The sequence below is a fragment of the Typopeltis vanoorti genome, chromosome 18, assembly GCF_054136105.1.
Source record: "Typopeltis vanoorti isolate ZY-2024b chromosome 18, IOZ_Tvanoo_1.0, whole genome shotgun sequence".
Taxonomy (NCBI): Eukaryota; Metazoa; Arthropoda; class Arachnida; order Uropygi; family Thelyphonidae; genus Typopeltis; species Typopeltis vanoorti.
Window position 1 is genome coordinate 105076316 of NC_143566.1, and position 24126 is coordinate 105100441.

General features: G+C 37.3%; 1 protein-coding gene across 3 annotated transcripts in view; it reads left to right on the forward strand.

Moving 5' to 3' along the window:
• LOC150097025 (CD109 antigen-like) overlaps positions 1–24126 on the forward strand; it is a 623307-nt gene that overhangs the window by 77477 nt on the left and 521704 nt on the right. For 2 of the 3 annotated variants that reach the window (XR_016549783.1, XM_090407831.1), the window contains exons 3-5: positions 3223–3391; positions 19124–19194; positions 23341–23392. Coding sequence is in view for 2 of the 3 variants with exons in the window: in XM_090407831.1 (XP_090263957.1) it covers positions 3223–3391; positions 19124–19194; positions 23341–23392 (292 nt within the window). In the remaining variant the exon portion in view is untranslated. Of the gene's footprint in view, positions 1–3222; positions 3392–19123; positions 19195–23340; positions 23393–24126 lie in introns of those variants that run through there. The other variant, XM_090407832.1, reaches the window with a different exon arrangement.

The following is a 24126-nucleotide window of genomic DNA, read 5'->3' on the forward strand; positions in this document are numbered from 1 at the left end:
TTTACACCCTCCTGTCACTGTCAGTCATTTTCAGCAGATGCCCTTCGTGTTTTCCCTGCACTGGTGATGTCAGAACATCTCCATTTGTTGATTGTATTGTCAACAGCACGTATGGACATGCCAGCAATGTGACAGCCCACTATGACACCTCTTTTGAAGTCACTGAGTTCACTTTGTGTTGCCATAGTACCTGTATTAAACTGCTCCCTACTATCTGTACACTGGTTTTTATGTTAACAAACCTAGAATGTTCCTTAAATTCAAATAACATGGGTGTTCAGACAGTTATTGGTAGATAATGTAGTTTAACTAAAACTTGAACTTGAAGGGAAAGAGATAATTATGGTGTGGATCATACTTAAGAAATATTTGATGATGGCAATAACAGAATGTGTTCCTAAATCAAAAATGATTCACAAAATAGGCATTAAATGTATGAACAGGGACATTAAGCAGGAATTGCAGAAGAAGAGAAGATTATGGAGAAAATATAAACTTGGAAGAAGTGAACGCTTAAATGAAATTTATAAAGTGCAAGCAAGAAGAGTGACAAATATAACAAGGTGAAATTAGATTATCAGAGGAGACTAGCAAAACAGGGTAAGAAAAACCTCAGGAAATTTTGGTTATGCAGCTAGCAAGAAAAGAATGATTATGGGAGGATAACTCTGCTGGATCAATATGGTGTAACAGTGACCACAGAAGAAGTCATTGGAATTTTTCAATGATTATTTTGCTGAGATTTTTCATACTGATGATAATGATACTATTCTAAGGAAACAGGAAGTTGAGGAATCAATACTTCAGCCGATATTGCTTGAAGGTAAATGAGATAAAAGTCTATGATTGTATGGAGAGTGGTTGTTGAGTGGAATGTATTGCCAAACAAGGTGGTGAGGACACAAACATGGAACCAATTTAAGACGATGTATGATAAACATTATCTCTGTTAGAATGCATCTTACTATTGCCTCCTTGATGATTCTTGACTTCAGGAGATGTTTGTATAATAATAATATTAATAATTTAATTAGCACTATATCAGATCATGAAAGTGTTCTGCAATTTTTCATCACAATCTATAATCTAACGATCTTTCCTTATTATTATTTTATATATATAGTGAAGCCTGTGGGGTATCCATAACTATAAAATAACATGTATGCCACAGTAAATAACTTTTTTACTGTGGCATATGTGTTATTCTATAGTTATTGATCTCTGCTTAGAATATGGTACTCACATCCTAGATTTGTATTTATGATGTATCTAAAAATCCATTCTCACGCGATTTGGGAATTATGCAGTCTGAGGCAGAATTTTGTTGGAAGTGTGATTGATTTTACTGGAGTGGTCATGAATTTATTAGGCGAAATAGTTTATTTGATGTTCCTCAAGTGTTTAGCTGTTCAACAGCTACTATTTTTAGGTAAGAAGTTTATTTAAATAATGGAAAACCTTGATATAGACGATTTAGTCCAAAAGTTGGACAAAAAGTAGCAATCGATTGCCTTAAAACTATTAAAGAAATTTGGAGTTGATTGGTCAGGTTACTTGAACCTATATTCAGTGACAAGTAGTGACCCTGAAGGTGATGACATGGGAGCAGAATGAAAAAAGATAGTGTTGGCAGATTCACCACCTAAAGAATTCCAAGAAGTATATGCATGTAAAAAATGCAGAACGAATAGGTATGCAGAGATGACAAAATGGACGATGACACTCCTAATATAGATTCTTCAAGCTATGTTAAAGAGAAGTGCCTCCAATCATTCTATGAGACCAAAGCAAATAGATGTTGCTTATATTAGTTATGAAGGATCAAAATATTGCTTATGCATGGGCAAACAACGCAGACAAGGACATAAAGATTCAGCCCACTACAGTTGGAGACTATTGTCATCTAAACCAAAGTAATGGACAACTTCAACATACAATACCACACATTCTCCCTCAGCTCTGAAAAAAACCTGAAGGTAGTACTTAGAGGAGTTACTGAGGATATTAACATTGAAGAGATAGTGACAGATCTCAGTTATCATAGTTTGCCTCTGGTTGAAGTGAGCAGAATGTTTACAGCTGACAAGAAACTGATGCCACTTATCTTGATGGAAATTCATAACTCCCATAAAAATATTTATGAATTAACATCGATCTGTGGGCTCAGGATAATGCCCGAACCTTTAAGAAAACGAATATCTGCAGGGCAGTGCCATAGATGTCAGACATATGGTCATGCTCAAAAATTGTAGAGCTGACTACAGGTGTTTGAAATATGAAGAAAACCATGCTATTAACACCTGTGCCAAGCCTAGAACCATATGGTCAGAAGTACCAGTTGCAATGGTCCTCATCTTGCAAATTACAAAGGTTATAGCATCTACCCAAAAAACAAATTGGCAATAAATAATAATCAAACTTCCTCTCAACCTCACATGCAGTTAAAGGCTGCAGAATTTTCTCTGACTCAAATAATATCAAAAAAATCAAGATAACATCTGACTTCCACAATGAGTCATTGTGGAGGTCAGATGACTCATTTGTTCTTGCGACCCTCTCCTGTGTGAAATATCTTCTTTACATAATCTGGTAACAACCCCTCACCAACTTATATATCTCAATCATATATCCTCTTCTTCTTCTTCTTCTATTCACAAGGCTCTGTAAATTGCATTCCCCTCAATCTCTCCTCATATCTAACATTCTATAGATCTAACACTAACTTAAACCTTCTCTGGGTTTCCTCCAATACATCCTCATCCCTGAAAACCAAGCAACCAAATCTGTGCAAAATATGTGACCGGATCAAAGTTTTATACAGGGGCACCATAACCTCTTTGCTTCTGCTTGTCAACATCCTCCTCATTATTGCCATAATCCATGGGGATGTTCTTACAATTTTAGCAATGTGACCGATAACCTTTAAAGTCTCTGTCCGCTATCACTCTCAGATCTCTTGTCTCCTCCACCTCCTTCAAAATATCTCAATTAATTGTATACTCTTCATCTCAACCTTGCCTACCAAATTTCAAGACCTTGCACTTTGCAACATTAAACTGATAGCTTCACTCATTTGCTCCCTCACATAGTCTATTTAGATCCTCCTGCAAGGCCACATCATTCATAATTTATGAAATTTTATAAATTACCTTGATTAAAATGCTGTATAATTTTAAAATATTTACATTTTACAGTCACTTTTATTAACCTTTCAAATTTCAGGTTCCATTTAATGCTATACGAGGATCATATCAACTTCGTGTCGAAGGAAATGTGAATGGTGTGTTGGGTGGCACAGGATTTGTTAATGAGACTGAAATTTATTTCACTGAACGATTCCTCACTATTCTTATTCAGACTAATCAGCTTGTTTACAACATTGAACAAACAAGTGAGTTCTTTCTTATGTTTACTATTATACATTGATAATTCTTAATGTTGTTAATTGATTTTTAATCTTTATTATCATCATCATCATCATCATCAAATTCCTGCCATTTACCCTTAAGGGGTGTACAGGATATGATAGTACTACATGAAAAAATTACATCATTATTAATTTCCTGTCTACAATTTTCCTCCAAATCAGTCTGTTACTTGTCAAGACTCCAACATTATCAGATCTTATAGTTCTATCGTCTAAAGCACTTTGTACTGTATCAATCCACCTATATCTTGGTCTTCCTCTAGGTCGTTTCGCTGCCAACCTGGCAGAGAACACTTGTTTTGCTAATTTTTCCTCGCCCATTCTGTTTAAGTGACCATACCACCTGAGATTAGCTCTGCTAACACATTCCTGGATGTTGACAATGTCAAGTTCTTTCCTAATATCTTCGTTTTTAATATGATATTGCCATTGATGCCATCTGTTCACGCCTATAATCTTTCTCAGGACTCTCGTATCTGTGGTCTCTAGTCTTTGGTCAAGTGTTTTACTTCTGACCCAGCTCTTAGATCCATAAGTTAAAACTGGTTTGAACACTGTCTTGTACACAGCTAATTTAGTGTTCCGACTAATTTCTCTCTTATTCCATATGAATTTATTCAATTGACTTCCCACCATACCAGCTTTGCTTATTCTGTTGTCTATTTCTATATTTAATTTACCATCTTCAGTAAAAATCGTGCCTAAATAGCTGAAATGTTTTACTTGTTCCACAGGTTCTCCATTCACAACACAGTTGACATTTTCAGTGATTCTGCCTATTTTCATTGTCTTTGTCTTTTTATTGCTGACCTTCATACCATATCTATTACAACAGCTATTCAATTTAGTCAGAGAATCTTGCAGACTTGTAGCAGATTTATTTAGAAGTATAACATCATCTGCATAAAGCAAAGAGCTGACATTAACATCTCCAATTATGATATCCTGTTTAATACCACTTTCCTTCATAATGTGATCGATATAGATAATGATTAACAGAGGGGATAATGTACATCCTTGTCTCACACCAGATTTAACATTAAACCATCTTGCTGTACTTCCTTCAATTCTAACTGCTGACTTACAACTCAAATAAAGACTACATATTGCTTGATATAATGCCCCATTGACACCATATAACTGCAGCGTATTGAATAGCTTCTCTCTTGGTACCTTGTCATATGCCTTTTCCAGATCGACAAAACTTAAATACAGATCTTTCTTATATTCCCATGCTTTCTCGACTATTTGTCGTAAAGTGAAGATCTGATCCTGACAGCCTCTATTTGGCCTGAATACAGCTTGTTCTTCACCAAGCTTTTCTTCCACAATTCTTCTCAACCGTTTCTCAAGTATACTTGCATAGATCTTGCCCGGAACACTCAGTAGGGAAATACCTCTGTAATTCTCACATGCAGTTTTATTTCCCTTTTTATATATGGGTACTATGAGAGCTCTACTCCAGTCATCGGGAATTCGTCCCTCTGTCCAGGCTTTCTGAACTATGCAGTGCAGCCACTGTAGGACTCTTATACTACCATACTTCAGCATTTCTGGTCGAATATCATCTACTCCTGCTGCCTTTCCACATTTCAAGCCTTTGATGGCTTTTTCTACTTCAAGTATGGATATGTATTTCTGACTGCATGCCTGGTCAGTGTTTTTTACCACTGTGCTGTCATCACTGCTTGTTTCATTTAGCAGTTTTTCAAAGTAATTACTCCATACTTCAAGGATATCTTTTTTTCTCCCGTTTTCATGTCACCTTTATCATCTCTAATTCCTTTTACAGCACTCTTTCTTCCATTCTTAAGCTTCTTCGACAACCTCCAGAATATTTTGCCACCTTCTTGATATTTATTTTCTATATTCTTGCCAAAGTCCTCCCATGACTTTTGTTTAGCTAGTTTTACGCAGTGTTTAGCATTCTTGCATTTGTCTCTATATTCTCTAAGAGCACAAGCTGACTTATTTGACAGGAACTTTTGGTATGCTTTCTTCTTTTCCTTCACTGCCTCTTTAACTTCCTGTGTCCACCAGGGAGTTCTGATTTTTTTATCCTTACAGATAACCTCACCACATGCCTCTCTGGCAGAATCAATCAATGTTATCTTCAGAGTTTGCCACTGAATCTCCAAGGTTTGATTCCTGTTCTCAAACTCTTTCATTTTTTCTTCAATAATCTTTGTGTATTTTAGCCTACAGTTCACATCTGAGAGCTGCTCAACTTTTATTCGCTTTAAAACTTTCTTACATGTTCTCCTTTTCAATATGAAATTCAATTTTATCCTGCTCAAGACTAAATAGTGATCACTTCCAATTTCAAATCCTCTGTACACTCTGGTGTCCTGCACCAGGGAGAAAACATCACTATTAACAATAACATAGTCAATGAGACTTTTCTTATTCCTAGCCTCTTCTCTCTATGTGAATTTGTGCACATTTTTATATTGGAACATGGTGTTAGTAATAACCAGTCCATGTCCTGAGCAGAAATCCAACAGATATTTGCCATTATTATTAGCTTTGCTCTTTTCTCCAAATTTTCCCAAAATATTTTTGTATGTCTCACACTCATTTCCTACTCTGCTATTTAGATCTCCAACAAGGACCAACTTTTCATTTTTCATTGTGTCAGTTGCTTTTTCTAAAGCCTCAAAAAATTCCTCCACTTCTACCTTAGTAGAACCTTCTGTGGGACCATAAGCACAAATAAGTCTCATTGTCCAGTTCTCCATTCTCATATTTGCCCGCATTACTCTACTTGAGACTGACTGCCATTCAAGAAGATTAGCCTCGTATTTTGTGTTGAATACTATTGATACTCCTTCTTTTCCTTGATTGTCATTGCCTGAATATAATTTTATTATATTCAGGCAATGAATATTATTATTATTATTATTATTATTATTATTATTATTATTATTATATCCTCCATGGAGTCGGCAAGCTTATTGTGGGAGGTTCATTCAACTGCAACATATTTATCATATAGAATCTTACAATGCTTAACACTCCTTGCATTAACAACACATTCTGGTAATGCATTCCATTCACTGACAATTCTCCATGTAAAAAATCTACTCCTCACACTCCTCTTCACCACACTTTTACATAACTTCCAGGGATGACCTCTGGTTCTTACCCTTTCACCTGCTACTCTTTTTATAATTCCCTCTTGATAAAATTTTCTCTCTCTAACTTAAATGTCTCTATTATATCACTTCTCTTTCTCCTATCCACCAGCCAGCATTCCAAAGTCCTGATATTGTCTTAGTCACTCGCTTTTGGACCTTCTCCAGTGTCTCCACATCACATTGAAAACCAAGCTATCTAAGTTTGTTTAATCTTAGATAAAGGATTAAACTAGAATATAATTTCTTGTCAAATTTAATGTACTTTGGATTATAAAAGCCCCATATAACAGGGCAAAATGAACAAGTTCTGATAACAGCCTTCAGCACATTCTCAACACCTTAGCAATAACTACAATCCCCCACTAAATTCAAAAAATATTAATCCCTACCTCCCTTCCTCCAGAAAAGACTACACGAAATCTATCAACATTTCATGTATCCAATGTACATCGTTTAACTAACAAAGATTTTAATCAATTTCCTAACCTAAAATCCTAAACAAATGAAGTTTTACTGGGAGTGCATTAGAATGGCACTTAGTGAAAGGCCATTGAAAGTTGCTCTAAAAAGATAAGCTTATTTTTGTAGTAAAGTAGCAATTTGAATTTGTGTTTTGGTGTAGTTTTATTCATTTTTCATAGCTTAACATAACTGAGTAATTATGAAGATTTGAATTTTTGAAACAGACTTTTACTTTTACTATTTTTGAAGCTTGCAGCGATTGATGACAAAATGGCAGTTAGAATGAATGAGATCAGCTCATTACACAGCTTGAAAGTCAAACATAATGGTATGGAATTTTTGAGAATGATATGTTATCATGAATGCAACATATATACATGGCAAAATGTGGAGAGACTGAATAGGAGATGAGAAAGGTAGGGATATCAAAAGTGTGATATTCTGTTGCACTACAAGTTATCAGTATATGCAAAACCGACATAAGAAATGAATACATGTGTAATTGCTGGAGCAAATGACTGAATGAATCATGGAATGGAATATTTTGTACAACACAAAAATAAATATGTTGTATATTTCTTTGTGTCTTTATCCTATCTCAGATGAAGCCACTAGCTTAAGCGGTGAAACTAGTAGGTTTATTAAATAATTATTATGACCTATAAATCCAGTGTTTGTTATAATATTATTACATTCATATTTTTGGTCAAAACATTGAAAAAATGATTTTTATAATTTCAAAATTCTTTTTATTTTTTAACATAATCTCCCTTAAGAATAATACATTTATTCCAGCGATGCTCCAGTGCAATTATCCTATCCCTGTAGAGGTTCTCAGTAAGATCTGCAAATACCTTCTACTGCAATTACCTCTTGATTCTAAGAAAAAAAGCTGACCAGTGAGGAAGAGTTTTAGTTTTGGGAAGAGATATAAGTCAGAGGGAGCCAAATCTGGGGAATAGGGTGGATGTTCCAAGAATTCATAGTGCAGATCCCTTAATTTTCCTATTGCCAAAACACCTTTATGGGCAGGTGCATTGTCCTGATGAAAGACGATTTTTTTCTTCTGCAAACTGGGTCTTTTTTCAATCTAGTCAGGTTAAAAGATCAGAATAATATTCCCTGGTTATTGTTTTACCCTTTTCAAGATAATTAATGAACAAAATGCCTTTAGCATCCCAAAACACAGATGCCATGACCTTTCCTACTGATGGAACTGACTGGCACCAAACAACTGGCTTCTGTCCACTGTTTTGACTGCTGTTTGGATTCTTTTGTGTAATGGTGAATCTAAGTCTCATCCATAGTAATAAATCGATGCACATAATCAATTTTATTCTTGTTCAGATGCTCCAAGCACAATTTCACACACTTTGACTCACCGGTCATCCAATATCATATTGTGCACGTGATCAATTATTTCTGGTGTTGTTACACTTTTGGGACGTCCTTCATGTGGATCATCTTCAAGGCTGGTACAGCATGTTTAAACTCAGCAGCCCATTTCTTAATTGTCAAAAACGAAGGAGAAGAGTGCCCATAAACTTTTATGAACTTTGAATGAATTTCTTTTGCCGTTAAACCTTCTTTTACAAAGAATTTTATAACCGCATGATACTCAATTTTATCTATTTCAAGGGATACAGACAACACTTTTGCTTCAGAGAGCTGTATAAAACAAACTATTTGATAGAATATGACTTGCAATTTCACATGGATGCTAATGACAGATGTAGCAACTTAGAAAAATAAATCTTGCCGATAGTGTTGCCATCTATGATCGAGGTCGAGAACTTTTCAGACCACCCTTGTACTCATCAATAATAATAATAATGATTATTATTATTATGATTCAGGTCTCCATGGAGTCACAAGACTCATTGTGGAAATCCCACCCTAGAAAACACAAAGTTTATCATACCACTCATTGACCATTTGTGCTCTTACCACTCTATCAGGTAATGCAGTCCATGATTCAACCAACGTTCATTTTCGTAACTTCCAGGAATGGTCCTTGTCCTTGCTCCTTCTCCGTTCCAACAAATGAAAGAACTCCCCAGTCTCAATCCTGTAGCTACCTCTCAACAGTTTAAAAGTCTCAATCATATCTTCTCTTCTTCTATCTACTAAACTCTACAGTCCACATTCCCACAGCCTATCTTCATAACTAATATTGTACAGTCCTGATACCATCTTGGATCTTGAAGACGAAATTTGGCAGAATAATCCAGGTGGTCTGATCAGAGCTTTATACAATGGAATGACAACTCTTTTATCTCTGCAGGTCGTCATGCCCTTATCCATATTGCAGCAATCCTCTGTGCTATCTTCACCATTTTTGCAATATGTTCCCCTGAATTTCAGATTTCTATCAATCACTACTCCCATATCACTTGCCTTCCCCACTTCCTCCAACAGAGCATGCAGCCTCCCATCAATGTATCCCAAACTTCAAGACTTTACATTTAGCTGTATTAAACTGACATCCCTATTTATTTACCCATCTGGCCAATTTATTCAAATCCTATTGCTGAGCTACCACATCTGCACTACATGCTCTGTCCAAAAAAGAAACCGAACTTTTGATAGAAAATAAAACACAAGTCAATTATAATTATTCAAATCATTTATTTCAATCAATATGCTCTCCCTCAGCTTGAATACAGCGTTTGGCATGGTCAATTAATTCTTAAATGAGTTTTTCATATCGGTTTTTGGGATGCTGTTGAGGGTCGTGGTTACTATCGCTTGAATGTTTTCAGTGGTGTCGTATCACTTTCCTTTCATTGACAAATGAATTCGGGAAAAAGAAAGAAGTCACAGGGTGCTAAATGAGGTGAATATGGCGAGTGATCCAACATACAAACTTGGTTTTTGCTCAAAAACTGTCTCACAGTGTCCAAACGATTAGATGGTGCATTATAGTGCAAAAATGACCAGCTGCCTGCATCACGATATTCATGCTGTATGCGATGAATTCTTGCTATCAATCGCTTCAAAACTTCGAGATAAAACTCATCATTGACCGTTTGGCCAGGCAGAACGAATTCTTTATGGATAATTCCCATGGAATTGTATGAACAAATCAGCATTGTCTTTACTTTTCTCCAAGTGACTTTTTTTCAGATGCCCTTCTTCTGGTGGTCTCCACTCACCACTCTGTTTCGGGCTTATACTCAAAACACCATATTTCATCACCAGTAACGATTGTTTCAAGGAAGTCGAGTCCTTACAAATGGTTTTAATGAGGTCCTTGCAGTGATTAATTCGATATATTTTTGGTCATTGGTCAACTTGTGGGGAACAAATCGCGAATTCAATTTACGAAGGCCCAAACTCTCAGTCAAAATGTTGTGCACAGTTGATTTTGGAATCCCCAATTCATCTTCAATCAATCTCATGGAAGATTTTGGGTTTTCTTTGATGAAATCATGCATTTTTTGGATGTTACCTTTGCTCAGTCCAGTTTTTGTATTTTTCGCTTTTCGACGACTTTTTGATGGCCCAGCTTTTCATCGTCCTCGAGCATCTCCTGACCACTTTGAAATTGCTTGACCCACTCATAAACTTGAGTGTGGGATAAGCATTCATCACCGTATGCTTTTTGGAGCTTTTGATGTGTTTCAGTAAAACTTTTACCAAGTTTAACACAAAAGTCAATTGCAGCTCTTTGATTGAAACTCATTTTCCGATCATTCGTCAAAACACACTGTCACTCTTGGCACTATAACTCGGATTCTAACGAAACAAATGTCATAAACAGTTGACACAACACACTAACGAAAGTTGCTTCTTTCGACAACAAAATGATACAACAGGTGGCACCACCAGTTTCTTCTATTTTCAAAAAGTTCGGTTTCTTTTCGGACAGAGGGTGTATTACTAATAACCCTTCACATCATCTGCACAACTGAATATCCCCCTGCAATCTATTGACAATGTCATTGATATAAAGGTCAATACAGGTACCAGTACTGAGCCCTGGGGGACCCCACTTTTAACCTACTGCCTCCTTGATGCTGCTCCACCAGACACAACTCTCTTATACCTATCAGAGCCAATCCTGAATCCAGTTCACTAACCTGACATCTAAACCCATGTGCTGCAACTTAAATACTGTATCGGCTTATCATGTGGTACCAATGTCGAATGTCATTGTTAAATCCAAAAAAATGGCAGAATATGCCTTTCCCTCATGAACTGCTCTTATCACTTTATTATAAAAGGCAATATTGATGTTGACTCTCAATATTGCCTTTTTTATGATCTCCTCTGTAGTTCATATGATCTACAGAGGAGATCAGATGAAGTATGGCGGCTCGCGTGTTATTGTTTTATGTCGTGTATTATTGATGGTGAAGTAATAGTTAATTGCTTGCTGCCATAAACAGACACTTTATTTTCCATACTGGTTTATCCAGGTAAGTCAATTGAATTTACAAGGGCGATACGCTAGTATCGCCATTGTTTTATTTTATGTCATGACATCTTATTGCTGGTAGACCCCTTAGTGTGTTTACGGGATTTGCTAGGTGGACCCTCAAAAGTCCACAGGATTATCTTTACCTGCTCGGAACACCTGAGCAATCTCTACTCTTTCTCCATCTGTGTCTTAACACATTTCTAAATTATTGTCATGGTAAAACTTCTGAATGAGGCCAAATTCGAGGAGGTATACATGAAATTCCTCAGACTAGGAAAGCTGCTGAGTGATAATTGCTCAGGAAAAGTCAAGCTCTTTGACACATTTCCCCCACAGCAGTCACAGAGGACAATATTGATGACATAAGTGAAGAGCCCATAACCATGATGCAGTCAGATTTTGCACACTCCCCAAGTATGGAAGATGTTACATCCCAAGACAGCAGTTATCATACCTTGGAAATAGATACAGAGTTCCAATTGGTCAAAAAGAAGAGGAAAAGCTCCACCAATGTGGAAGAACCCAAAACAACAGGCATAGAAGCACTCAATGGTCCTAAAGAAAAGATACCACCAGCCATTTTTCCTTATCCCTTAATAGGACTGGTGGTATCTATCTCATCAGCCCTCAGAGAACAAAACATCTCATTCTAATGGGCTAATAACTCAGATGAGGGAGTTAAAATACAACCCACTACTGTCCCCAGTTAAGGTGAGCAGAATGCTCAGATCAGATAAAAGACCAATGCCTTTGGTGCTGGTGGAAATAAACAACACACAAAAGCAGATCTATGAACTGACTGTAGTATGCGGTTTCAAGATTTCAACTGAGCCTCTTAGGAAAAGAGCATCTGCAGGTCAGTGTCATAGATGCCAAAGGTTTGGACATGCCCAAAAATGATGTAAGACAGCCTTCAGGTGCTTGAAGTGCAGCGAGGGACACCAGACCATCACATGCACCAAACCACACACAACTCCAGCATGCTGTGCAAACTGCAGAGGACCTCACCCCGCCAACTACAGGGATGCCTTTCCAATCCAAAAAATTGAGGATCTACAAAAGTCAATCTTGCTCCTCCACGTAACAATGTTTTAAGCAACCAAACAAATCATCCTCCAGTCCGAAACACCTTGCCTTCTACCTCACAGGAAGGAACAACCATGACCAAAACATATGCTGAGGCTGCAAGAACTAAGCCTCCTACATCTCTCGAGCTAGAAAGCTCCAACATAACATCCGTTTTAACAGCCTCACTTGCCACTATGCTGCAGGAATTCAGCAAAACATGCCCCTCAACATCTTCTAGAAAGAGATTCCTGCAAGGCACTCAAAACGTTATAACAGCCATCTGTTATGAGTAATAAATTCAAACCAAAAGCTCTTAAGATAATTGCATAGAATGCAAATGAATTGATGAACAAGATTTTGGAACTTCATGAATTTTCAACTCGTCTCAGTGTTGATATCATCTTGATTGGTGAAACACACCTAAGATCAGCTAATAACCCAAAAATCTGTGGATACACTATGTACAGAAATGACAGAATTGGCACAAGAGGTGGAGGCACAGCCATATATATTAAGAGTTATTTGAATCATAATACAATAGACAAGCTCAAAACAGTAAACCTGGAGGTGACCGGTGTGGAGGTACATACCTTCAATGCTGGGAGTCTTAAGATCTATGCAGCTTATAACCCTCCAAGCATTCCTCTATTGACAACAGATCTGGACTCCATACTTGGTCCAAATGACTCTGTAATAATAGCAGGAGATTTCAACTCAAAACACACAGCTTGGTACAGCTCATCAACTAACACCAAAGGCCACACACTTTTCAACTATGCAATGCTCAACTCTGTTGTTGTGGCCGGCCCTACCGAGCCCACCCACTTCACCCCTTCGGGTGGCTCGGATGTGCTGGACATTGTCATCTTTAAAAATTTAAGATACCAATTCAAATTGGAATCAGTCAATGAATTATTTTCTGACCACAGTCCCATAGTGCTTAATCTAGGTTCATCAGGTCAATTCTCTCCTCTGCACACATTCATACCATGGGACAAGTTAGCCAAGGTTCTTCCTGATCATATTGGTCCGGTGCTCAATATCAGCAAAAAGGAAGAGATTGACACAGCAATAAATAACTTAACCATACAAATTCAAAAAGCAATAGAATCAGTCAGACAATCCGCTGTCTTCCACCCAACCAACCGTATCCCTGAAGAAATAATGGATCTTATCAGAGCAAAAAATAGAGCCAGGAAGAGATACCACGATACCAGAGCCCCACAAGATAAAACAGTATTGAACAATTTAAACAGGCAGGTCCGAGAAGCTCTTCAAAAACACAGAAACAATCAATGAGAAACCAAATTGGCTAACATCAATACTGAAGATCATTTTGTATGGAAGTTCTTAAGAGCAATCTGCACTGAAAAGCAACTCATACCCCCCTATACAAACCAAGAAAGGGACAGTTCACAAAGATGAAGAGAAAGCCGAAGCACACTAGTAGATAATCTAGAATCTCAGTGCAATCCATCTTATACAAATCTAAATATCAACCTTATGTACAAGATTCATCGTCATGTTAGGACAACCTTAAGACAGAACACTGTTAACTTCGATCATATCACTCCTACAAATCCGCCAGAAATGATAAATATCATCTCCCATCTAAGCCGTAAAAAAAAGCTCCAGGCCTGAATGGCATAACTAACAGAATAGTAAAACTACTTCCAAGAAAGGCCATAGTCCATCTTGTCAACATTACAAATGCCATCTTTAGATTCCAGCATTTCCCTACTATATGGAAAACAGCCACAATCATACCACTGAAGAAGCCAGGAAAAAATGCTCACCTTCCTGAAAGCTACAGACCCATAAGCCTGTTGTCCAGCCTCGGAAAGGTGACAGAGAAAGTGATCCTCTCAAGATTCCAAGCAGGAACAGATAAGTTAGGAATTTTGCATAATGAATAGTTTGGCTTCCTTACGGAAGCCGAACTATTCATTAGGCAAAATGGTAGTACAGCTCAACAAGTTCATTACTTGTTGAGCTGTACTACTATCCATAGTACAGCTCAACAAGTGCACCGGCTGGTAGAAATCATTACTAAAGATTTCAATTGGTAACTCAATACAGCTGCCATCTTCATCGATGCAGAGAAGGCGTTTGACAAAGTATGGCATCAAGGCCTTCTCTACAAACTGATAAAATTTAACTTTCCAGTCAAGTTAATAAAAATAATACATTCTTACCTGAAAGACAGATATATGCAGGTCAGGGTCGACTAGACACAGGATCTCGGCAGGCGTGCCTCAGGGATCTCTTCTGGCACCTCTCCTGTTTTCAATCTATGTAGCAGACATCCCTCTGAACCCAAGAACAACATTCACTGCATTATATGCAGATGATACTGCACTGATGGCAAGATCACTGAGCCCAAAACAGGCAACTAAAAGACTACAAACTAGCATACACACTTTAGAAAAGTGGATGGCAGACTGGAGGATACAAGTTAATCCCCAGAAAAGCTCAGCTATATTGTTTACTAGAAAGAAAATCCATATCATGGAGGATATTTATTTATTGGGAGTAAAGATTCCATGGCAGACTGAAGTTAAATATCTTGGAGTGATTCTTGATAGTAAACTCCTATTCAGCAAACATATTAGTTACGTTACCTCAAAGACATCCAACGTCTTAGCACAGCTCTATCCTATGATCAACAGACAAAGTAAACTAGACACGCAAACAAAATTAACAATTTACAAGATGGTAATTCGACCGTTTATCACTTAGGCATCCTCGGCATGGAGCCACACCGCTAATTCAAACATTCTACAACTTCAGAGATTACAGAATAAGTGCCTGAGGATGATTCTAGATGCCCCTTGGTTTATAAGAAACACCCAGATCCATAGAGAAGTTAATATTCCTTATATCTCTTCCTTTCTTATAAATCTAGCTGAGAAGTTCTTTACCAAGACAAGTAACCATCTAAACCCATTAATCAAGGAAGTCTCGGAATATAATGAAGCAGAAATCAACAAATATAAAAGACTAAAGTCTATCTTTCGTTCAGCTGAACACAACTAACTTCACTGCTCTCAAAGGGCGAGTTTGTAGCTCACGAACACTCCATTCAAAGTTCATTCATTACAAGACAAAGGGGAATATGAAAAGCAATTTTGCTTCACCCATCTATCCAGAAATGTTAATGTTAATGTTAATGACTCTCACAAATGACAATACTCTCATCTGCCCAATGCTGTATTGTATTGTATATGGTCCATCACCAATTTCTCCATGATCTTAACTATGATGAAACACTAACTAGTCTATAGTTTGACACTTCCATCCTACTACCATCCTTATGCAATGGCACTATGTTACCCTCCTTCCATTCCTTTGGGTACCTTCCCCATGGCCCGACTTTTATTGGAAAGCCAGGAGCTGTCAGTTCTTCAGCACATTCTCTCAAAACCCATGGTGAAATCCCATCCAGTCTTATTGCTTTATTTGCATCTAGAGTACTCACTGTTTGAAACACACTCTCTTCTTACACTTCTAAACCTCAAACCTGCCCTATCCCTCTAGTATTAAAACCTACTTCTCCCAGATGAAATATCACAATAAAGTGTTCATTGGACAACCCTACTATGTCGTTTGCATCAGTCACTCTGTTCGCATCTTAATTCAACAATGTTATTCTTCCACAGTCATTTTTCTTCCTACTGGCCACATAGCAAAAAATTTCTTAGGATTTTCTTTGGATTTCAAGGCCAATTTCTTCTCACATTTCAGTTTTATTCCTTACCATACTAGTCACTCTCCTGGCCTTAGTCTTGTATTCTTCATGCTTCTGCTCTTAACTTCTCTCTCTCTCTCTCCTTGTATCTCTTCCATAACCTCTTTTTTATCTGCAGTTCCCATTTGATATTGTTTGTCATTCGCTTTACTCCAACTTGTGTTCTCTTCTTCACTCACGGTATGTATATAGCTTGCTATTGATGCCAATAAATATTCTTTCACAAGTTTCCAAGCACTGATGATATCTCGCCTTTCCATTTCCTCCCTCCATGGAATTGCTCAAAGTTGATATCTGAGACACCTGCCTTATAATTCCACATACATTCCATGCTCTTTGATATTCCTGCATGTGTATTCATCTTCCACGTTATGATCAACTCTTCTGGTACTATGACCAAATCTTAAACTCTTGAACCTCATGTTCCTTCTACTACATGTTCCTTAGACATTTGTCGCTCAAGAATTCCAGAACTTCCATTCCCAACACGTGCAGTTTCCTCTTCCCAGTTTATACTGCTATAGTTAAAATCTCCCATAACAATCATTCTTCTTGCAGTTGCCAAGCTGAACTGCCTAAATATTCCTGCTCTTCACCCTCTATGCTCTTTGACATTTGTTCCTTAGACATTTGTCCTTCAAGAATTCCAGAACTTCCATTCCCAACATGTGCAGTTTCCTCTTCCCAATTTATACTGCTTTAGTTAAAATCTCCCATAACAATCATTCTTCTTGCAGTTGCCAAGCTGAACTGCCTAAATATTCCTGCTCTTCACCCTCTATGCTCTTTGGCTTGTAGCAACACTACTAAATATCCTGTCCTCTACCTCACACCATATGCTTTGAAAACCATTAGTGCCATTACTCTCCAAATCATCCACCCTGAGAGGACATAAGTCATCACTTATCATAAGCGGTACTCCACCACCATTTTCCCTTCCTATCCTGTCAAAAATGCTATCCTGCTACTTCTATTCCTGCAGTATATCATCTTCCGTCAACCATGTCTCATAGATGCAGTCAATAAAGCAGTAACTGCCAATAATCTTTTGACAGGTAGTTACTGTTCACCACTAATTCACCACTATGGCACCACCAATTCATCTCCTTTATTACAGATACTCCTGGCATTATTATAAAGGATCAAGGCATTGTTTGTCACTATTTCTATACCTATCATTATCCCCTCCAGACTCCACTGGATTCAGTAATACCCGATGTACCCCCCTTTCTCCAAGCACCTATTCTCACAAGAGGCCATACCTGCTACCATTCACCCTGATAATTCTAGTTTTGCTGCATTGACACACTGACTTGCTCCAAGAACAGCATTCTCTCCAGATGCAATATGGAGATATGGATATAATAAAGAATGGAAATAATGGAGCAATAGTTTAACAGACTTGTTACTCTTTTTTGCAAGGATATGACTTCCAGTGTAAGTTGCTGGAACTTTAAATGTGTATTCTACACCTTAACACTAACCAAAAGCTCTCTGTAAACATGGACCCAAAAAAATCACATTTCCAAGATATAATCAGTAGTTGCACACCAATGGCACCAATATCAGAGGAGACAGATGCATTCAGTGAACTATGTGATTATCATCAACTAGAATCACATGTAATATGTGCCTGGAGTTTCATTCATTTATTCTAATCATTTCACCCTGAGCAAGTGACAGTTGATATTTGTTTCAATCTTTCTGTCATATATAATTGTTTTGCAGTGGAGTTATTGGGCACTGAACTGGCTGATATGCATTATCAAGATGATTTTCCTGATCATTGAATTCCATGCTCTGAAAGATTTACTCATCTTCATTCCTGCCTTGTGAGTGTAGCATAGTTTCTGCTCCACAAAATGAGGGAGAAAATAAAAAACTTTGTGTAAATCATACTGCATCTAGTAGCATAGAATTCATGCATTAGTATATGGAGGAATGCAGTAGAAGAGGCAGTCTCCCAAACAGTATTTATGGAGGATCTGTATAGTACTAATGTACTGTAAGTAGGACAGCCCTTGTTATTAGGCAGCCTTTGTTGCCCTCCAGTGATTATGCTCGATAATTAATATTAGTTGACTAACTTATATAGATAATGAAGACTTCATAATGGTTTAGACTAGTCTGAAAAGTAACCTCTTTTACAAATTCCAGTTTTCAAGGAAAACTCTATACTCCCTTCCTCCTTCTACATAAACTCACAACAGCTACAACAACAACAACAACAAAATAATAACAATAATAATATTGAAACCAAAAGCAGAGCATTACATTTGAAAGCAGGGCATTCCATTGTGCTCAAATGGTAGTCTTACTTTCTGTTTCTAGCTGATGTCCCTGGTCACACTTTCCTCTCACATCCTGATGCTACCACCACATTATCACAAAATAAAAAAAAAAGTAAAGAATCTGCTATCAAACAGTTGCTTCATTGCTACTACACTTCAGTCAAAAATAAATGGACAAGTCATCAACAGCTATGATCTTTGCTAATTTAAGTACTGGGGTGGGCTAGATTTTTTTTTTTTTTAATATTTATGTATATATCTTTTTTTAAATTTATATCTTTTATTCTTTTTTTAAGATATCTGAGAGTTTTTTGCAGGAGACCAAACATGGAACTTTTTCAAGCCACTTTAGACCTCTAATAAGCAGTGCAGTGGCATTACATTGGGCGATGAAATTTATCTCCTGTTTTTTAAAGATGTTCGTAAACATCCATGTCCACAGCTTGTTAGTTGGAGATCAGTTATACTATCCATTTAACCACCCAGTCTAGTTAATTGCTATTTAAGAAAAAAAAATTATAATAATAATAATAATATATCTGAAACATTTATTTTATTCTGTTCCAGTTTATATAAGAGTTTTTCTTCTGACAACTGAAACAAAGCCTTTCACAGATCCAGTCGACGTATATTTGACGGTGAGTGAATATTGATTTTTTTTTGTAACAAAATTTGTGCAGTTAATGAAACATCATCATCATCGTTATCAAATTCTTGATATGCATCCTCAAGGGATGTGCAAGATTATGCTTTGATCACACCTTCCTGGATGCTAACAATGTTAAGGTCATTCCTAATATTTTCATTTTAAACACGATTGTACCAATGATGCTTTTTTTGCACTCTCCTAATTTTTCTAGAATTCTTCTATCTGTGATTTCTAGTTTTTCTAGTTTTTAATCAACAAAGAAAATTTTTTTTGTTTAATTTCTAATTTCTTTTTATTTCATATAAATTTATTTAATGACTTCTTACATACGTTTACTACCAGACGTTGAGGGTTTATGATCTCCTCTATTATGTTAGGCAATTCAGGTGAGAACAATAGATTGATGGTTGATGGTAGAGACACATCAGTTGTTTCTGGAATTGACTGTATATGAACTTCTTCCATGCTAGGGTGGATTCCAGCTGAGTATAATACAGTTGTTTATTATTTTATATATATATGAGATGATAAAGATGATAAGGAGCACATCTCTTGAGTACAGTTGGTGGAATTCTAACAACTGTACATAAGATTAGAAGCCTTTTTGATATCTAGGTTATTCAAGATTCTTCTTATGTCTTTCTGGAGAAAAGCCACTTAACATAAAGAAGGAGGTGATTTTCCTTGTTATCTATGCATGAGTTGGACGAGATGAGTGATGCAGGAAGTCACTTTTATCTTCAGGTAATGTAGTCCTGCCATTTAGGTGAGAAAGGGATGGAAAAGTAGAAAAAATTGTACTCAAGGTTTTTGTAAGGGAACCAGAAGGCATGACTCTTATTCACAGATGGTGTGATTTGTTAATGATGATTTTGCCAATCTGTGGGTTTTTCCGTAGTCCATGGAGTGTTTGTTTTCAGACACTTATGATAAACTGTTTTCTTTCTTGGATTGCCTCAGTACATTTTTTTGAAAAATCTGGCTTTGATATAGGGTAGGAATTTTGAAAAAGTGAGGAATGAAGGTGCCTTCATTCCTTGCTTGGATGAGATGATCTGAATTACCAAGAGGAGCAGTCACATCAACAGTGTGCCTGGTAGAACTGGTTAAGAAATGATCCAGAGTACTGGATAAGTGAAGAGGATCATGAGGAATTCTGGTCAGAAGCAAATATTTACAGCAAATACTACTAGCTTATCAGTTGAATTGGAAAAGGGAGCTAGCTCAAGTTTTGAACATTAATGTTACCAAAAGTTACTAACCTTCATGTGCAAACTTTGTTTGCTCACACTTCGATAAAGGATGAAACCAAGAACATAATTTCTTCATCATCATCATCATCATCAAATTCCTGCCATGCACCCACATAATTTCTTGGAATTTTTAATTTATAGTATAACCAAGTGAAAAAACCTTCAGCATCTATTTGAATCCAGAGTATTTTAGTAATAAGGTGTGACATCTTTTGACTACTTGTATATGGAAATATGACTTCTACTACTACTGACTACGACTGACTACATTACTTCAACCTTGGTATCACATCTTGGTCTGGCTCCCACTGATGTGCTTTAGCATTGAAGTGATCACCATGCTGAGATATGAGCAGCCCTACTCAGTGGCAGGTTTTTGTCTGTCTCTGAGTGGAGCCACTGCTGAGTTTACGGCTTTGCTCAGTGGTGGGGATGAGCCTGCCATTGGGCAAAGCCACTGCTGAGGGTTTCTCTCTGTGGGAGAGTTGGCCTGTGACTAAGTGGGACCACTGCTGATTACTACATCAACGCCATCTGCTGCCACCGACCACGACTACTAGTATTTCCACTTATATAGTGAAACCAATTGCTTCACTCATATAGTGAAACCAATCTGGGTAGTGGTCCTTCGCATAATACATATCATTATACATGTCTGTAAGGATATGTGCACTGCATTATGGGATACTAAGGCAATTGATGTGAAGTCATCAGTCTCTATATACAAGTAGCCCAGTCGTGAAGTTTCTTCACACACAAACTTTGTTTGCTCACACTTGAATAAAGGACGAAACCAAGAATATAATTTCTTGGCATCATTAATTTATAATTAAAGTTACCAAGGCAGATGACTTCACTGTTATGGAATTTGGATTGCAGGAAATCAGATTTCAAGGATAAGAAGTTAAAGAGATAAATGATTTTCAGAATTGGGGGAATGGTAGAGATAGCACATAAATGATACACAATGAGACAAGCAAATCTTATGCCACAGAAGGTCAAAATTAGGCATCTCTGGCAAAAGAATATTGGTTCATACAAAAAAGCACAAGTACTATCCTTGTGGCTAAAGGAATCATACAGAGTGTTGTTTGGATTGCTGGTTGTTTTGGCAAAGATTTGGGGTTTGGTCAAAAACAGATTACATTTGGCTATCTTCAGGTGATGGTGCACCTCATTGTGATTGTTTATACCATGAATATTGGTAAAGTGGATAGAAAGAAATTTTTTGGATGATTTTTTGTTTTTAAAATTTTTTGGAGATAATTTTTTATGGAAGTTTGTTATTTATTTTTTTTGTTTTTTAATCACAGTGACAATATATTTATTTAGATTTATTTTCATGTTTGTATTTTAAAGATGATTTCACAAAGAACAAGGAAGCATACTCTGGGAGGATATTGATTCATCTTGACATGTCCTCATACAGAGAGTATTCAGTCTCCACATCCCCCCCCCCCCCAAATACAGTCTGTTCCAGGCCCAACTTGGCAGTAAGAATAAGATTAAGTACCAGCTGGTTCCCTGAAATGCCTTTCCTTAAAGGCAATGGGAAAAATGTTTCAGCACTTAGCTAGCTGGGGAGAACAATAGGTCATCCCTGAAGGTTGAGTAAAAGTATGGTTAGTAGGGGCCTGAGAACTAGATTTTTCACTTGGAGAGTTGTGAATGAATGAATGGAATGGATTGCCAGAGTTAGTTGGTAGCACTTTGTCTGTTAATGGGTTCAAGGAGAGATGAGTCTTCAGACTCAGTGGAGGTGCATGTACAATAATAATAATTATTATTATTATTCAGGCTGCCATGGAGTCAAAAGACTCATTGTGGGAGGTCCTTCCTAAGAAACACAAAGTCTATCATACCACTCCTTCAACTCATTGACCATTCTCGCTCTCACCACTCCATCAGGCAATGCATTCCATGGTTCAACCACCCTCCATGCAAAGAAACCACCCCTCACTCTCTTGCCCACAGATTCCTTTCGTAACTTCAGGGATGGCTTCTTGTCATCATTCTTTCCCGCTGTTTAACCAAGTGAAAGAACTCCCCAGTGTCACCCCTGTAACCACCTCTCAACAGTTTAAAAGTCTCAATCATATCACCTCTCCTTCTTCTATCCACCAAACTCTGCAGTCCACATTCCCTCAGCCAACCCTCATAACTATCATTGTACAATCCTGAAACCATCTTTGTTATCTGCCTTTGTACCCTTTCCGTAGTTAATTTATCCCCTTCAAATCCTGGGAACCAACTGAGAACAGTAGTCCAAGTGTGGTCTGATCAGGGTCTTATACAATGGAATGATAACTGTTTTATCTCTGCAGGTCAGCGTCCTTTTCATTATTGCAGCAATCCTCTGTGTTACCTTCACCACCTTTGCAATATGTCCCCTAAATTTCAGGTTTCTATCAATCATCAACCCCAGATCTCTTGTCTTCCCTACTTCCTCCAGTATAACTCCTCCCATAGAGTATGCAATGTCCCATCGATGTTTCCCAAACCTCAAGACCTTACATTTTGCTGCATTAAACTGACCCGCATTCATTTTCCCATCTATCTGGCTTATTCAAATCCTCTTGCAGGGTTGCCGCATCTGCACTATTACTAATAATCCTTCCCAGCTTCGCATCATCCGTAAACAACTGAATATCCCCTTGCAATCCACTGACAATGTCATTGATATAAAGGTTAAACAATATAGGTTCCAGTACTGAGCCCTGTAGGACCCCACTCGTAACCCTCTGCTTCCTTGAAACTGCCCCACCACACACAACTCTATATATGTATAATATATATATATATATATATATATAATAATAATAATAGTTTAGCTAAAGAGCCATTCTGTAATTAAAATTAGGTAATGCTTATTTCTTTCCTAGGACTCAAGAGGATTTGTTATGAAGCGATGGATATCAGTTTACCCATACTTGGGTAAGTTATAAAGTTAAATAGATTTTGCATTTAAACAGTTAATAATATTTATTTCATATTGTGGCTTAAATATACATGAGTGAATGATGTTATTGCTTCCATTTTCTGTAGAGATTAGAATATTGGATTCTGCTTTCTTTCAAAAATTAATCTCTCAAGTTTGCCGCAGTCTCCTATGTTGTGGAAGAGAGATGCAAGGGAACATACTGTGGCAGGAGATGATTCTTCTTGACATGCCCTCATACAGAGTCCTCATTCAGTCTCCATGGCACTCCCCCCCCCAAATACACAGTGTGCTCCAGGCCCAACCTGGCAGTAAGAATAAGATTAAGTACCAGCTGGTCAGGAAACTTTCTAAAGGCATTGCAGGGAAAATGTTTCAGCACTTACTTAGCTGGGAAGAACAATATGCCATCCCTACTGTAAAGACACAGCATCTATGTACATGTAGACTAGTCATTAGGATACTTCATGGAAAATATGATTTCTCCATTTATTTAACTTCAGTAGTATCTTTCTGCATCTAGCTCCCACTGATGAGGCCTCAATAAAGATCAAAACCAGTCTGGAAGCTGTTCCCGTAACAAATAACAGTATATATGTCAATGGAAATGTACCTAGTCTAGCCATAAACCTTTAATCTAGCAGCAAATCATTTACATCTTTCAGCACATACAAACCACATATATAACATGCACATAGCAGCATGCAATGTTCAAAATATTCCCCTTTTT